The sequence below is a fragment of the Bactrocera dorsalis genome, chromosome 5 (genome assembly GCF_023373825.1).
Source record: "Bactrocera dorsalis isolate Fly_Bdor chromosome 5, ASM2337382v1, whole genome shotgun sequence".
In the NCBI taxonomy this organism is placed as follows: Eukaryota; Metazoa; Arthropoda; class Insecta; order Diptera; family Tephritidae; genus Bactrocera; species Bactrocera dorsalis.
In genome coordinates, this window is record NC_064307.1 from 61,990,984 (window position 1) to 62,006,681 (window position 15,698).

Genomic DNA, 15,698 nt, shown 5'->3' on the forward strand with positions numbered 1-15,698 from the left:
GCGCGTTCAGAAATTCAAATCATGCTCTTATCACTTATCAATATATTGCATGTTCGCGCATTAATCTGCATGTTCCTATGCATTCATTTATACTTATATGTACATACATATATTTGTATACATTGCCGAACAAATAGTGCACAAGCCTACAAACATACACATGCGTACACATGTGAATATGTCACCAACTAAAAATTGAAACATTGTTCTACAAAAACAACAATTGTGTCAAATATCAGAAGCATCACAAGTCAATATGGCAGCCACATTGGCGAAGCCCAAATGTAGTAAATTTTAGAACAAAAACGATTTCATTCATAAACGCAGGCGCATATTCCACAAGCGACCTTGCTTCATTCATAAAAACAGACGCCATAACATCTCCCCGAGAATGCCTTAGACTACAAGCGTCTTTTCGCGACGATGGCAAAAGCTAAAAATCATAAATTGAACATCTTTCTGGTGTTTGTTCTAAGAAAGAAGTGAAAAAAGTGGCAACATAGCCACTTGGATCGCAAAAATCTGCGTCGATATGTATGCAAGCTCATACGTATACATTCGTACATATTTACGCTAGTTTTTTGGCGAACTGTTCGAGCAGCAAGGGAAGCAGTGACAATCGCCGGCCATTCGTTTATTTTTTTCGGCACAGCTTGGATTTTCTACCAGCAACACAATGTTGTGACGCTTTGGCGTCGCGTCAGTGCTTCGACACATTGACTCTTTGACAAAACGTGAGTGTCGACCATTGGTTGTCCGTGACAACGGAGATGCGAAAGATGCGTGCGACACTTGTTATTATGGATGTATGTACATATGTATGTAGCTCGCATTTCTTTCGTAAACATACTAACAAATGTGCCAAAGAAATAATATACATATGTATAGTATGTATGTATATGTCATAGAAATTATATTGGTACAAATATAGAAATGATAACGAAATAATGCGAATATGCATATTTCATGAAGGTCATCTATTTTCTTTACAGAAATGAAGTTGATTTGACACATCTTCACTTTGTAATAGTCGAAATAAATAAAACTTATTTGAAATATTAATTTAGATAAAAATTAAAAAATAAATTAAAGAGAAATAAAATTAAAATTATTTTTACCTAATTTTTCCTGATTTTGTAAAAAAAATTAAAATTTTTACCATTTTTCGGAAAACAATGGTTCATATAATACAAAATAATCACGCATATGTGACTCAATTAACACACCACACCCGGCAAACTCAGCACGAGGAGGGAGCGCTATAATTATCAAAAGCAATATTGAACACTGCGAGGAAGATCCGATTAAGATGGAAAAAATTCAATCTACAGCAATTTCAGTTAAATTGCACAATCACCCATTGTATCTTATTGCTCTGTATAGTCCACCTAGACATAATATAAATATGAACGTATATGAATTTATTAAAAAATATGACGGACGGTATATCATTGGTGGCGACTTTAACGCAAAACACACTCATTGGGGATTTCGTTTAACTACAACTAAAGGTCGAGAACTTCTCAAAGCTATACAAGCAGTTGGATGCAATTTTGTTTCTACAGGAAAACCCACTTATTGGCCTACAGATAGACAGAAATTTCCAAACCTTCTGGATTTCTTTATAATCAATTAAACTCAATTTATGTATTAAAGATTGTTCAGACCTAAGCTCTTACCATTCGCCAGTGCTACTAACTCTATATGAAAAGCAAATTATTTCGGCCGCCAAGCCAACGTTATGTAATAAACACACTAATTGGTATAAATTTAAAAGCATATTGAATAAAGTCGACCCAAAGCTTGAGCACATATCGACTGGTATCGAGTTGAACTGTGAGGTTGAATATTTCACAAAACAAATTCAAAACGCTGCGTGGAAGAGTACACCGGCGTGAATCTAAGTGGTACCAAATACCCAAAATACATCTTAGAAAGTATATATAAAAAGCGTAAGCTTCGACGGAGATGGCAGCAAGCTAGGTCCTCTGCGCTCAAAACTGAGCTTAACAAATGTACAGCGAAACTAAGAGCACAAATTAAAGAGTTTAAAAATTTTTCCTTCAAAACTTATCTGGCTTAACTCACAGCTGACAAATCCACCGACTATTCACTCTGAAAAGCTGCAAGAAATATTAATAAACAAAAAAAAAGGTGCGTGGAGTCCCTACGCGCGGATGAAGTTATACTTCTTAGTGATATTCAGAAATGCATATCATTTTGTATGAAAGAAAACTAGAAAACTTAAATTCACATTTTATAAATTTATTATGCACATAAAATGAAGAATAAAGCAAAGTCTAAATGAATGAATTTTGACTCAGAAAGTAGTTCCGTCTCTTCGTTGCGGAAGAGAATATGCAGCGTAATCATCTCTCTTTTGTTCTTCGCCAATTTGGCTGCCGGATTGACTTGTGAAGATCAATTTTTTGTTGGTGACATATTCATATGTGTACGCATATGTATGTTTGTATGCTTGTGATTTATTTGTTCGGCAATGTATGCAAATATATGTACATATAAGTATATATGAATGTATGAACATGCAAGTCAATGCGCGCACATGCGTATACATACACTCATATGAGCATGTGCAGATACACAAGATAGGATAGAAGATGTATGCCTTTTAACATCGTATACTATACAAATAAATATTTTTCTTACTAATAGAAATTAAAATAAAGAAAAATATTTATTTTTATAGTATACGATGTTAAAATCAAAAAATTAAAAATTTATTCTGTCGGGATTCGAACCTGGGACCTGTGTTAGCATCTTGACTTTCCAAGCGCTTACCACCAACACCACCATTGACTCTTAGGTTGCGCTGACTTAAGTATGATTTGGTTATGCATGCAAGAAACATACGATGGTTCTAATAATTTTGTTTAAGTATAGAATATACCTACTTTGTAGAACATTTGCTTTCGCAATAAATTTATCACAGCAATACATATGCATAATATGTATATACAACATATACATAACATTGCTGTGATGCCCTGAGAAGTATAGTCTTAACAAATTTATTTTTAATTTTTTGCTTACTAATAGAAATTAAATTTATCACAGCAATATTATGTATGTATACGTATATTGCTGTAATAAATTTACTTTCTATTAGTAAGAAAAAAGTATTTATTAGTATAGATTTCAAAAAGCGCAGAAATGATTCTGTGAATTTATTCATTAAAATCGCCACTCAGAAATCGTTTTATCCCTTGTAAGCGAGCGATTTTCTTAAATCTCACGGTCCCAGATAAAACCATATACCTCGTCATCGTGGGTCAGTTTCAAAAACCACAGAAATGATTCTGTGTGATTCTGAAAGGCCAACGCAGAGTATTTCAACCAAAACATACGTAAAATAGTTGATAATTCGCAGATATGAAAGACAAACGAAAGAAAAGAAGTATAACTTCAATAATGCACAAGCATACAAACATACATATGCGCACACATGTGAATATGTCACCAACCAAAAATTGAAACATTGTTCTACAAAAACAACAACAGCATAAACATTGAACATTGTGTTGTGTGTTGTGTCGGCCGAGCTGTGCCGAAAGAAACGAACAAACGATCGCCGATTTTCACCGCTTCGCTTGCTGCTCGCACATCTTCGCAGACAAGGTTGCGTACATTCATATGGATGGAGCGAGGTTGCGCAACTTTGCGTTACTTTTATATGGAAAGTTGCGCAACCAGAATCTATCGCAACCTTTTCCGGCGTCGTGTAAGAAGTATAACTTCAATAAAACATGTAGCACCATTAAAACTAAACGAAACTGCATGGGCAAAATGAATGAACAGAAAGCTGCGGTATTTGCAAATCATTTGAGAAACACATTTACGCCTAACGTTGGATATGAGATAAGCTGTGAAAATAATTGGTTGGATCCACACATCATCATTTCTCCCGTTACTATTAAAGAAATTAAAAACCTTATCGGGAACACAAGACTCAAAAAAGCCCCTGGGTACGATTTAATAACTGGAGAAATATTACACAATTTACCAAAGAATTGTATAAAAAAAAACTGGTAAACATTATAAACAGTGCTTTATGCCTAAGATACGTACCATCGCTTTGGAAAGTATCTGAAGTCATAATGATACCTAAGCCGGGTAAGTCAGTACACGATGTTACATCATATAGACCAATCTCGCTGCTGCCATCCTTATCTAAAATCTTTGAGAATATACTCATGAATAGGCTAAAACCAATAATTGCTCAGAAACACCTAATACCAACACATCAATTTGGCTTCCGTGACCACCATTCAACGATTGACCAGGTACACGGAATCGTTAATTTCGATAAAAAGAACGTTTGTACGGCGGCCTTTTTGGACGTGTCTCAAGCTTTTGACAAAGTTTGGCATACGGGTCTACTGCTCAAATTGAAATACATGCCACCCAAAAAATTTTGTGAAATAATTGCTTCGTACTTAAAAGATAGATACTTCTGCATTAAACAAGAGGATGCATATTGAAACTTGCAACCGATAGAAACCGGTGTTCCCCAGGGAAGCGTGTTGGGACCAACGCTTTACTTGCTTTTTACCAGTGATCTCCCGTCTGATTCTAGTTATATGACAGCAACATTTGCGGATGACACAGCTTTGTTAGCAGCTGGAGAGTCAACTTCAGTATCTAGTCGACGAGTGCAGACAGCAGTCAACGCAATTACTAAGTGGGCATCTAAGTGGCGCATCAAATTAAACGACACCAAAAATCAATTCATGTCGACTTTACCTTGAAAAAGCCGGCATATTATCCAATTTATATAAATGACATTCCTATACCGCACCATAACAGTGCCAAGTACCTAGGTATCACCTTAGATGCTAAGCTACGCTGGAAAGGGCATGTCAAAAAAAAAGGAGCGCGCTTGATATGAAATTTGGCAAACTTTACCACCTAGTTGGCAGGAAATCCAAGCTATCAATACAAAACAAACTTTTATTATATAATCAAGTTCTAAAGCCAGTTTGGGCCTACTGAGCCCAACTATGGGGTTGCTCAAGTCAAAGCTGTATTGCCAGCATTCGGCGCTTTCAAAGTGAGGTACTAAGGACTTTGGTTAATGCTCTTTGGTACATTAGATCTGCTGACCTGCACCGTGATCTAGGCGTGAATTCAGTGGTAAATGAAATATCCAAGTTAGCAAAGTCTCACGAACTGAGGCTTAGACAGCACGTTAATGAGGAAGCCTACAGACTCATCGAAATTGCTGGGCGAGAAATCCGGTTGAAACGCAAGAAGCCTTCCGACCTAGTAAGACAAGAGTAGCAGCAAATGTATTTCTTAACATTTAGCTTTTAAGCATATCTCACAATTATTTAGACTAGAATTGTTGTTAGTATTTTATTTTTATGTACTAGATACAATGTAAAATAATAATAAAAAAAAAAAACAAAAAATATGTGACTCAGAAAGTGGTTTTTTACATTCTCTGTGTAACATGAGCGTATTTTAAAGTGTCTTTTTGTTGATCATTGTTGATCAGTAAAATTAAATTTGATTTCATTGACTTTCTAAGGAAGTTTCACTTCCATACAGTATTCAAAAAAAAACTGTTTTTATGAAAATTAAAATCACTAAGGTTTAACGTTTCTTATTTGGCCTTAACACAAAAAAAAATATTTTATTTGCTCACTCATACCATTTTTTCGTTTATTAGAGTTTCTTCTCTGCAAACTTGCTCGATGTGCATGCCTTTCTACGCACCGCCCGATTCCATCACAAGCCCCCTTCTCATGACATGTGACAAATAATGCCATTCAGCTTGTAACTTAAAATCATTCATGATTCAACAATTCTCCTAAATTGAATCTGTTCTTGTACTTAAATTCTGCTCCGTCATAGAAATAATATAATTTTCCGATATTTTGTGCCCTAAATTTGTTTTTTCTCAAAGCTCCACGTCCGAGTGTAATTTCATTTTTAAATTTTTTTTTGGACCTTTCTTTTGATCATTTTCAATATTTTTCAATAATTGACTTAAGACTAAATCGATTGTTATCGGAAATCTACCCTAACGATTTTATATGCGGAATAAACTCTCTCTCGCTCTCTCTTCAGTTACAAGTTTTAGGTTTATACTTTATTTTTAAGTTTTGAAAACTGTCACTTTCATGTGACATTCTATATTCAAAGTATGACATACTTATTTTTGTAAAATATAGTACTGTAATACTTCATAATGGATCTGTGATCCAATATTGCAATAAATACATAATCAATCAATCAATCAATCAATCAATCTCTCTCTGATATATTGCTTACAAAACTGTACAATGTACTTACCATTTAAAAAGTCTAAATGACGACTATACATAATGTTAATTCACAAAACTCCAAGGGAACTTGCAAAGAAATTGTCACATGATTCATTTTAACGGATGTTTAATGAGTCGGAAAGAAATAAGTCATTGAAACCAGTATTATGATTCTCATTATTTTCATTTATTGTCAACGGAAAAAATGTGCAATACATATTTACGAGTATATATAATGTGCAGTGAACAATTTTGAAATGGGTCTGATAATCGCAAAAAGTAGTAACGTAAATGAATACATATATTAAAAAGAAATTACACAGTGCCTATATGCGTTATAACGGTAGAATTACATTGTTTTGTTAGCACTTTTGAAGAAAAATAAAAAATATAAATATTCAGTGCACAAAGTACTTAATAAAACAAATAATTTTTCAAAATGTGGCAACATCTTCAATAATTTTTTCAGCAATCTCTTGTGATTTAAAAACAAAAACGTTGAAAAACAATGATCGTTTATTCTCTTCTCCGTATTCTTTATCGTTTGACGGGCACACTTCCACATATTGATGGCCCGTATCATAACCTTTCCCTCCTCCGCCCATTGTTATCTGATCTTGATGTATGTCAGTATTGGCAATAGATCGTGTTTCTCTCTTTCCACGTTTATGACAGCTCCATTTACCAGGACGAATAGGATACATAGACACACCTAGTTCGTTTCGAAATTTCGAGAGATCTTGCCACCTTTCTATGAGTTCTTCTTTGTTGAACAACAAATCATAATGAATTTTATTATCTTCAATATATCTAAATACGCAGGCCCCATCTGTAGAAACATGGTCATATAATTTATGTTTTTCATGGTTTGCACGAAAATCGAATAACTGGCAAATGTATGCATAACCGGGTTGATGATTTTTCCATGTGGCGATCAAAGTAACAGCAGTATTATTTGTTGCTATGACGACGTTAGTCCAGGATACAGCTCGATTATTTGTTGACCGGACATCTTTTAACGGTAAAAGTATCTTGTCTTTTGGCGACCGAGATAATATTTTTAGCGTTAAGTGATTATCCTCAAATTCATCAGTTCGCGATCCGGTAAAAGCTACTTTATCTTTTTCGTTCACGTTAACGTAGTATAATCTTGAGATTTCCGATTTTTCAGTCTTATAAGCATAAGATGTTATAGGCAATAATTCCTCATGGGCGTACGGTGCAACCAATTGAGTAGTTGAGACCACGGTTCGGCTTGTTACTCGATCGAGTTGCGCGCGTTTGTCTCTAGCTAACCAATTTTGTGCTAAATCGTCGATAGCATTTGGAAACAATGCCTTGTCGGGTAAATTCAGTTTACTTTTTAAATTAGGACAAGCATTTGGTTTCGTTATCCAATATCGCAAACTACTCAATGACATGAGCATGTTCACTTTCACTCGATGATTGTACAAAAGCCATGTGATATCTAATTCGGTCGTATTGTCGATGAATTTATTATATGCTTCGACTCTACCGTTTTTCACAATACTTCGATATGGCACCTCTGCTTCGTCTGTACTCTGGATCACTTGCCCTTTGTCATTTACAAAAACAATATCAGCACATCTTTCGTCGCGGTAATATTCTGGCAATGAAGCGAGCAACTTATCGCGCAAGGTCTTGACATTTGCGTTGTTTTCCAAGTCAAATGTTTTGCATTGATCATTTACAATGCAAACTTCTATGGAAGACTTTGCACTTTGACTGATAATTCCATTACACTCTTTATCACTCACTATCATTCTTGGTTCTTGTCTTCGCTCAATGGCACGGTTGCTGTCCATAAAAATGTCGTCCTCTGTCAGTCCTAGACTTACACGTGCGGCTGCATACGTAACAATTTCGGAGTCAAAAGTCCTGTATACGTTTAAACCATTTCTTACGAAACAAATTACGACAGACGCACAAGAATAATTGGCAACAAATGTCAACAACATGAAATATAGTAACGCAGACTTGATCTTCATGGTAAACGATTCAAGTGTGACTTGATTGATAGAATTTTAAATCGCAACTGACAACATGATCACCGTGTCTCCATTTTATAACCAGAAAGCAATACTCCGACGGACACGATGCTATACACGGACACACAAGATGTGAGTTTCTGCTGATAATTTTACCAAGTTATGTATTTGTAATATATTTTTTCTTTCAATATGTTTTTGCTAAATGTTTTCTCTGTTTTCCTAAGACTTTAATTCATTTTAAAGCGTTACATTTTTTATTCAGAATACAATTTTCATATGAAATGTATTTTCATATGAAATGTATTTTCATATGAACTGATTGTACAATCGTACAGAGCGTGGCTGATTACGAATATCGCGTTGTTGTTTTTCGAAATCATTTGAATACTTTTGCACAAATCATCTGAATATAATCACACAAATCGGAATAGTTTAAATAGCCAAACGTTTGCTTAGCGGAGCTCAGTATCGCTTCGTCAAACGACTTGACTTGTGTTCGAGAGTTAGTGCAGGCAAAAACTTGATATAAAAATGTTGTTCTTGAAGTTATCCTTTGTATTCCTGGTGTTTTTGTTTTCTTTTGGAGGAAAGTGTTCATATTTATGTTATTGATATTGATTACTGTTTTCGTAGATGGTTATTATATCAAAGTAAAATTGAGTTTTGAAATACAAAGAAGACGACAAATTCGGAATTAATTGATTATTAAATTTTAAACATTTGTTCTACAAAACCTCTCAAGTATACTTTTGCACAAACTTGAAAAAAATCTAGTGGGAGAAAAATATGTCTGACGTGAATGCTGCATAAATTTAAAAATTTTGTTTGACAATTTATTTGGAAGGAAACAAATATTTTTGACCAGTGAAGACAAGTGTGTTATTTCTTAACAAACAGAAAAGTTACCTTGAGAACAAAAAATTCTTAGAAAAGTGTCTGAAGGTTTTCTTTGATTTGCAAGAAATGTTCTTCCACAAGATAATCTATGTCAAATAAGGATTCTGATTTTTCAAATTGTAATATTATCACCGTCGATATAAATTTGTTACTTCTTTTGTTATTGAAACAATTGAACCAAGTTTTCGATTGTTTCTCATTAATGCGGAAATGTTGAAAAAAGACCACGTTTTTTATTGATACACACAAAGATTGAATCAAATTGATATACACATAGATATATTCAAAATTCTTTTTCGTTACAGATACGGCGACAGTTCCAACTTCTCCAACTATTCCAATTCCTGGGCATTGTTCGGTCATTACGTCGCAAATAATCAAAATCTCGATTTTCGATCTGGAAGATATCCAAATAAAATCGGCTCTTTATTTGAAAGTCAATGAACTCGAAAATCAAACTGTCGGTCAATTTCTCGATTACTTGGAAAATGTACAACATATCTCCTTGAGTTCACATACTGCATCCGTAAGATCTTTGAATCCACCTAAAGATGTCTCGCCTTTCACCACTATACCTCTAACCACACCATTGTGTCAAGCAATCGATGTATCGTATGATGTATCGAAAGCTGATCGACTATACACATTATTTGTAGGAGTGGAACTGACTCCGCGACAAGCATTAGTGAGAAGATTTTCGAGAGGTCTTGTCATCGACAATCACACGGGTCTCTTCAAAATGGGCACCTTGTCGCCAGTCATCTTTGACAAGACCTATCAGCCAGTTGAAGATCCGCCAACGCCCAGCGTCGTGTTCGAAAAGCACATTATCGAAATGGTTCACACCACAGAATCGACAGCTTCCAGTCAAAATGGATTTTCCGCTGAAATATCAGCATACATCATATCAGTGAAGGCGGAATATTCAAAAGAAAAAAGTTCCACGTCGAAAAATTCAATGAAAACACGGAATGCAGTCGTCTCACTATTAAACAAGAAAACAGGATTATATGTGGACGAAAGTAAAATAGATGTGGACCCGACATTCGTCGAGAAACTTTATTCCATCGTTGATGACAAAAACTTATCATCGTACGATCGTACGAAACTTGTCATCGGGTTATTGAACCGTTACGGATGGTACGTAACGAATCAATTTACTCTTGGAGGACGACTGGACGTCGTCAAATCATTGCAGGAATCAAGTGCCTCCAATGAGAGGAAGGAACTGGAAGCTTTAGAAACAAAGTTGGGTGCGGCATATAGTGTATTTAGTGCAAGTGTGGGCGCTTCTTCTAAAAAAGGTTCGAGCTCTGTTGACACGACTTCGCATTTTTCATCTGATGAACGTATCACGTCAACGGTAGATCGGGCGACAGACATAGCGTCTTTCATGGAACATGTGGGAATCAAAGAAAATTGGCGGATCATCGCATTGGATAATATTGTACCGACCTGCAAATTCTTACTAAGAAATCACAGTAATTTGTTTGCTGAAATTCGACGATTGATCATAAGCAACGTTCATCATCAATCCATCAGCAACTTGCAACCCCATATAAATATGTTGCAATATGTGAATAATATATGGGACGAATATGTTCAGCCTTTCTGAGCTAATCAGATTGGGAAAAAATTCAATTAAACCTAAACCAAATTGTTTTTAAATATTTCATATCTTTATTCTCAATAAAAGAATGCTCAGTTTATAACTTTGTTTGCTTCTTTGTCTTTTTCTTTTCTTCATAACCAACAATTCGATTGATCTTCTTTGAAAAACATTTATTATATACACAGAGGGAGGTGCTATCGAGGGAAACTTAACCTGCCTGCATGACCGAATGAGCAGTGAGCGGTGAAACATACATACTATACATATGTATATTATTTCTTTGGCACATTTGTCTGTATGTTTACGATAACAAATGCGAGCCACATACATACGTACATACATACATAATAACAAGTGTCGCACGCATCTTTCGTATCTCCGTTGTCACGGACAACCAATGGTCGACACTCACGTTTTGTCAAAGAGTCAATGTGTCGAAGCACTGACGCGACGCCAAAGCGTCACAACATTGTGTTGCTGGTAGAAAATCCAAGCTGTGCCGAAAAAAATAAATGAATGGCCGGCGATTGTCACTGCTTCCCTTGCTGCTCGAACAGCTTCGCCAACGAACTTGCGCAAATATGTATGATGTATACATATGAGCTTACATACATATCGACGCAGGTTTCTTGCGATCCAAGTGGCTATGTTGCCACTTTTTCACTTCTTTCTTAGAACAAACACCAGAAAGATGTTCAATTTATGATTTTTAGCTTTTGCTATCGTCGCAAAAGGACGCTTGTAGGCAAAGGTAGAATCGAGTTTTCTCGTTAAATAATCGATTTTTAAAAATCGACTTTCAGTAGTCGTAGTGAATTAAGAACCGGTTCTTGACATTCGAAAAATCGATTATTTTACGAGAAAACTCGATTCTCGAGTAGTATCGGAATCGAGTTTACCATCCCTACTGGCCGCCATCGCGTGCACATTAAAATCTCCGCACAATAACCACCACAAAAAAAAATGATTTTTTTTCCATGTAATTTATATGGGAAATCGAAAATGTCGATGAGGCACCTCTTAATATTAATATAAAGAGCTCAGATTTTACCAGGACTTGTTTTTAGTCATGTTGAATGAGATTTTCATGGTAACTACGAAAAATAAAATATAAACTAATTTTTGGCCCACCTTAATGTACATATAAGTATAAATGAATGCATAGGAACATGCAGATTAATGCGCGAACATGCAATATATTGATAAGTGATAAGAGCATGATTTGAATTTCTGAACGCGCACATGTTAAGATTAATATTATATATTATATTATATATTTACATATATATTGTTGTTATAAATTAGGTTTCTATTACTAAGAAACATAGTACAAAAAAAAATATTTATTAGTATAGTATATTATGTAAAAATCAAATAAAATTATTAAATATGCAAGTCCAAATTGACTGTAAATATACTATAAATGCATTTATACAAACTTGTACTTCTATTATAATTATTTTTACATGCCAATATGGAAATGCCGACGGTAAAACGCAAAAGCATACATAGTTGCTTACATTGCGATTCGCTATTTGAAAGCAAAAATTGAATTGAAAATATCACAATGCTGTTGTTGGGAGTATCATAAGGACCATGCGTACATATATGTATGTATTTATGTCTCATTATATTCTTGAGTATGTAAGAGAGCTGTATTTGTACAAAATTTTCGCTGTTAAAAATGGAAGGACTTATTTTTCTTCAATATTCTCTGCTTGGGCATACATGCCACGACATCATATGCCGAGAATACATATGTTTATTTCTCTTCAAATTCTCTATTATGTGGTTATGAGATGAATTCCTTACTACAATTCTACCAAATGTTCGCTGTCGAACCTGCACCTTCCCTACGCTTTAAGTTCTCTGACCAAACCATCGACAACGAGTCCTATTTGTGTGAAATGCGTCGTTTGCGTGAAGCTATCCGTAAAAAGAGGCCCGAATTATGTGCCGACAACTCTTGGTCTTTGCACCACTATAATGTACCATCGCATACTGCATGGACTCTTTGTGAGTTTTTTGCCAATTATTATTGGCTATTCAGTAAACTCAAACGGCCACTCCGGGTAAACCAAAATATTATATATAATTCGCAAAAAGCGTTGAAGGTTAATTGATTTTAACAACTGTTTTGAGGATTGGAAAAAACGTTGGCACTAGTGTATTGAGTCCAAGTGGGATTACTATGAGAACAACATTTATTTAAGAGAATAAATTAAGAATTTACAAATTAGGATTGCGTCTTCGAATGTCACTTCAATGATTCAATATGTTGCTTGGTATAAAATCACAGTACGAGGAGGAAACTACGCCATATTGTCTGTCAGCCATTATTGTCGGCCAAACGGAAAAACGTGTTAGAAACCACATCCGTGTTGTAAATGAGCATTACAGCGGTGTGCTTGTGAGTGTATAGTGGTGAGAAGTGGGAATTTATTATATATATTTCCCTTTGCGGACAACTTCAATATATTAACACAATTCTTTATTTTTTTTACACTGTTCACTGTTGCGCGGCCAGCGGGAGTTCCAAATTTGGACCAGACCTTTAATCTAAAATTGGCGGATCAACGGTTGACGAGTTGGTGAGACGTGTGTGTACTATACGGGCATAAATCAAATTGGGGTCCACCCCGATCTAACCAATGTTTTTTGATGGGTTGTGTGGTGAAAACGATTATGGTGTGTAGTGTGGTTGGTTAGATGTATGATGTGGTATGGTTGTGTTTGTTGCGTGGAATTGCATGGTGGGAGGCTGTAAGTTGTGTGATGAATGTTGTGTTGTGTGATGGGTGTTGTGTTGAGGGGCGAGATGCTTTGAATTCGCATAAACCCCAAAAATGTAAATTGCTATCAAAATATTAACACTTACATGTAAAGCATAGTGCCAGTTGTTGCGTCAAGCGACATATCTACAAATTTATACCTAAAATAAAAATAATAAATGAATTATAAAATGTTGAATTATAAAATTATGAAATATTGGATTGTTATAAATTAAGTTAAGAAAATCTATTATAAAATACTTACCCTAACAATGTTAAATATACTCACCTTAATCTATTACCATAATCTGTTACAATATTGAAAGAAAAGTTGAAGATTATTATACTTACCCCTTATTGATACATATTTATTTTACCACTAGTTTAAGCCGTTAGTTTTAAGATTTAGGCTTAGCAATTAGTTTAAGAAATAAAGAACGGCTATTGTATTAAGAACCATCGAATCGAACGCACGCGTCTTCATTTTTTTTTTTCGCAATTTAATTTTCGTAATTTACGACAGGCAATTAGGCTTCATTTTATTCGCGCATTCCCAAGTTTTTATTATCGCTTCTCAAAAACGCTTGAGAATTTTCATGGCGCCCGAGCAGGGACTTAGTGCGTGAATTTAGCAAATGTTTTCTAAAAGTGCCAACTAATCGTGTTAGTACTAACTTTCGTTCTCGTAACTAATTGCCTGTCAATTCTTCTTGGTGTTCGGTCTTTGGAAGTGAAGTGCGAAAAAACAGATTGAACAAATTAAACCTAAAAAAGAAAAAACATCACATACTCATATACATAGAAAACACAAAGCAAAAATTTTAAATACAAAATACATACATATGTATGTACATAAATATATGTATATACATAATTTATACACATAGTGAACGTGTGGTGCAGTGCAGTGATAGTGATACCTAACTACATGAAAAATAAAAAATAAAACATAAAATATAAACACGAAACAAAAGCGAGGCTAAAAAAGAAAAAGTGGCGGAAAAGTGTTTAATACTTACATAGGTGAATACTTGAAAAAATACAGTGGCCAAATATAAAAGCAAATATACATAAATATATGTGAAACAGAAAAAATTCCAACATAAAAAACAAATATATACAAATTACATACATACCGTACATACGTGATAAAGAGTGTGTGCAAAAAAGTCTACTTACCTGTGCTACCAAATTTCTAAAAAGAATAAAAAGAAGTAAAGGAGGAAAAACGTGTGCAGTGTAGTTGCTGGAATAAAAAACATATAAATACATACTGACAAATTAAAGAGAGTGCAAGCGCATAGTCAACTGGAAAATAAATAAACAAGAAATACATACATACAAATAAGCATATTGTGTGCATAAAGAAGCGGAGGCTGTGTTAACACACCAACAGTGAGTTAAAAAAATTTCCACCAAAGCGTTTGAACAGTTTCGTGACAAAAATAATAATTACTAAATTACCGGTCTAACGCTAATATTAAAAAAAAAAAAAAAACGCTAAAACAGTAAGTGCCACTAAGTGTCCGTTGTGTTAAAAGTGCCGTGTCCAGTGCCGCAATAGAGGAAAACAGAACGTAACGTTTTCATCTCTAATACTGCTACATCTGCCATCAATCCGCTGCCATCACTCTGTCGCTGCTATCACTCTGCCGCTGCCATCACTCTGTCGCTGCCATCACTCTGTCGCTGCCATCACTCTGCCGCTGCTACCATCGTCGCTACTACCATCAACCCGCTGCTGCCATCAACGCCGCTGCCGTCGTGGGAATGAGCTGCCGCTGCATTCTGTGCAAAAGGGAAGTGAGCGCCGGCAAACAGCCGACGCACCAGGTAACGAGTGCGGATTATTGAAAGTGGTGCAAACAAACGAAAATTCAAATAAACAACAAAGTGCACGCTTTCAATTTTTGGCTCTCCCTTTTTTTCACTATATTGACATTCTTACATACATACATATATAACAATATATACATATATTATATATTATACAATTGAACCCCACGTATGTTTACATCTAAATGTATAAATTTGAAGTGAATCAAAGGGATTTTGGGATTTTGCGTAGCCCTTTATTTTAAAATAAAGGTGAAAAAATTCTTATTTCAAAATTAAATTA

At 35.0% G+C, this 15,698-nt stretch overlaps 1 protein-coding gene and 1 pseudogene across 2 annotated transcripts in view; one reads left to right on the top strand and one right to left on the bottom strand.

Annotated features, from left to right (window-relative positions):
• Nucleotides 1-3,200: 3,200 nt before the first annotated feature.
• On the bottom strand, nucleotides 3,201-3,330 carry LOC125779080 (small nucleolar RNA U3; annotated as a pseudogene).
• Nucleotides 3,331-8,738: 5,408 nt separating this feature from the next.
• Nucleotides 8,739-15,698, top strand: part of LOC125778978 (uncharacterized) — a 30,593-nt gene continuing 23,633 nt past the window's right edge. Inside the window, exons 1-2 of one of the 2 annotated variants that reach the window (XM_049459026.1) lie at nucleotides 8,739-8,883; nucleotides 9,500-9,900. In XM_049459026.1, the coding sequence (XP_049314983.1) occupies nucleotides 8,831-8,883; nucleotides 9,500-9,900 (454 nt within the window). In that variant the 5' untranslated portion in view covers nucleotides 8,739-8,830. The remainder of the gene's footprint in view (nucleotides 8,884-9,499; nucleotides 9,901-15,698) is intronic. The other variant, XM_049459027.1, reaches the window with a different exon arrangement.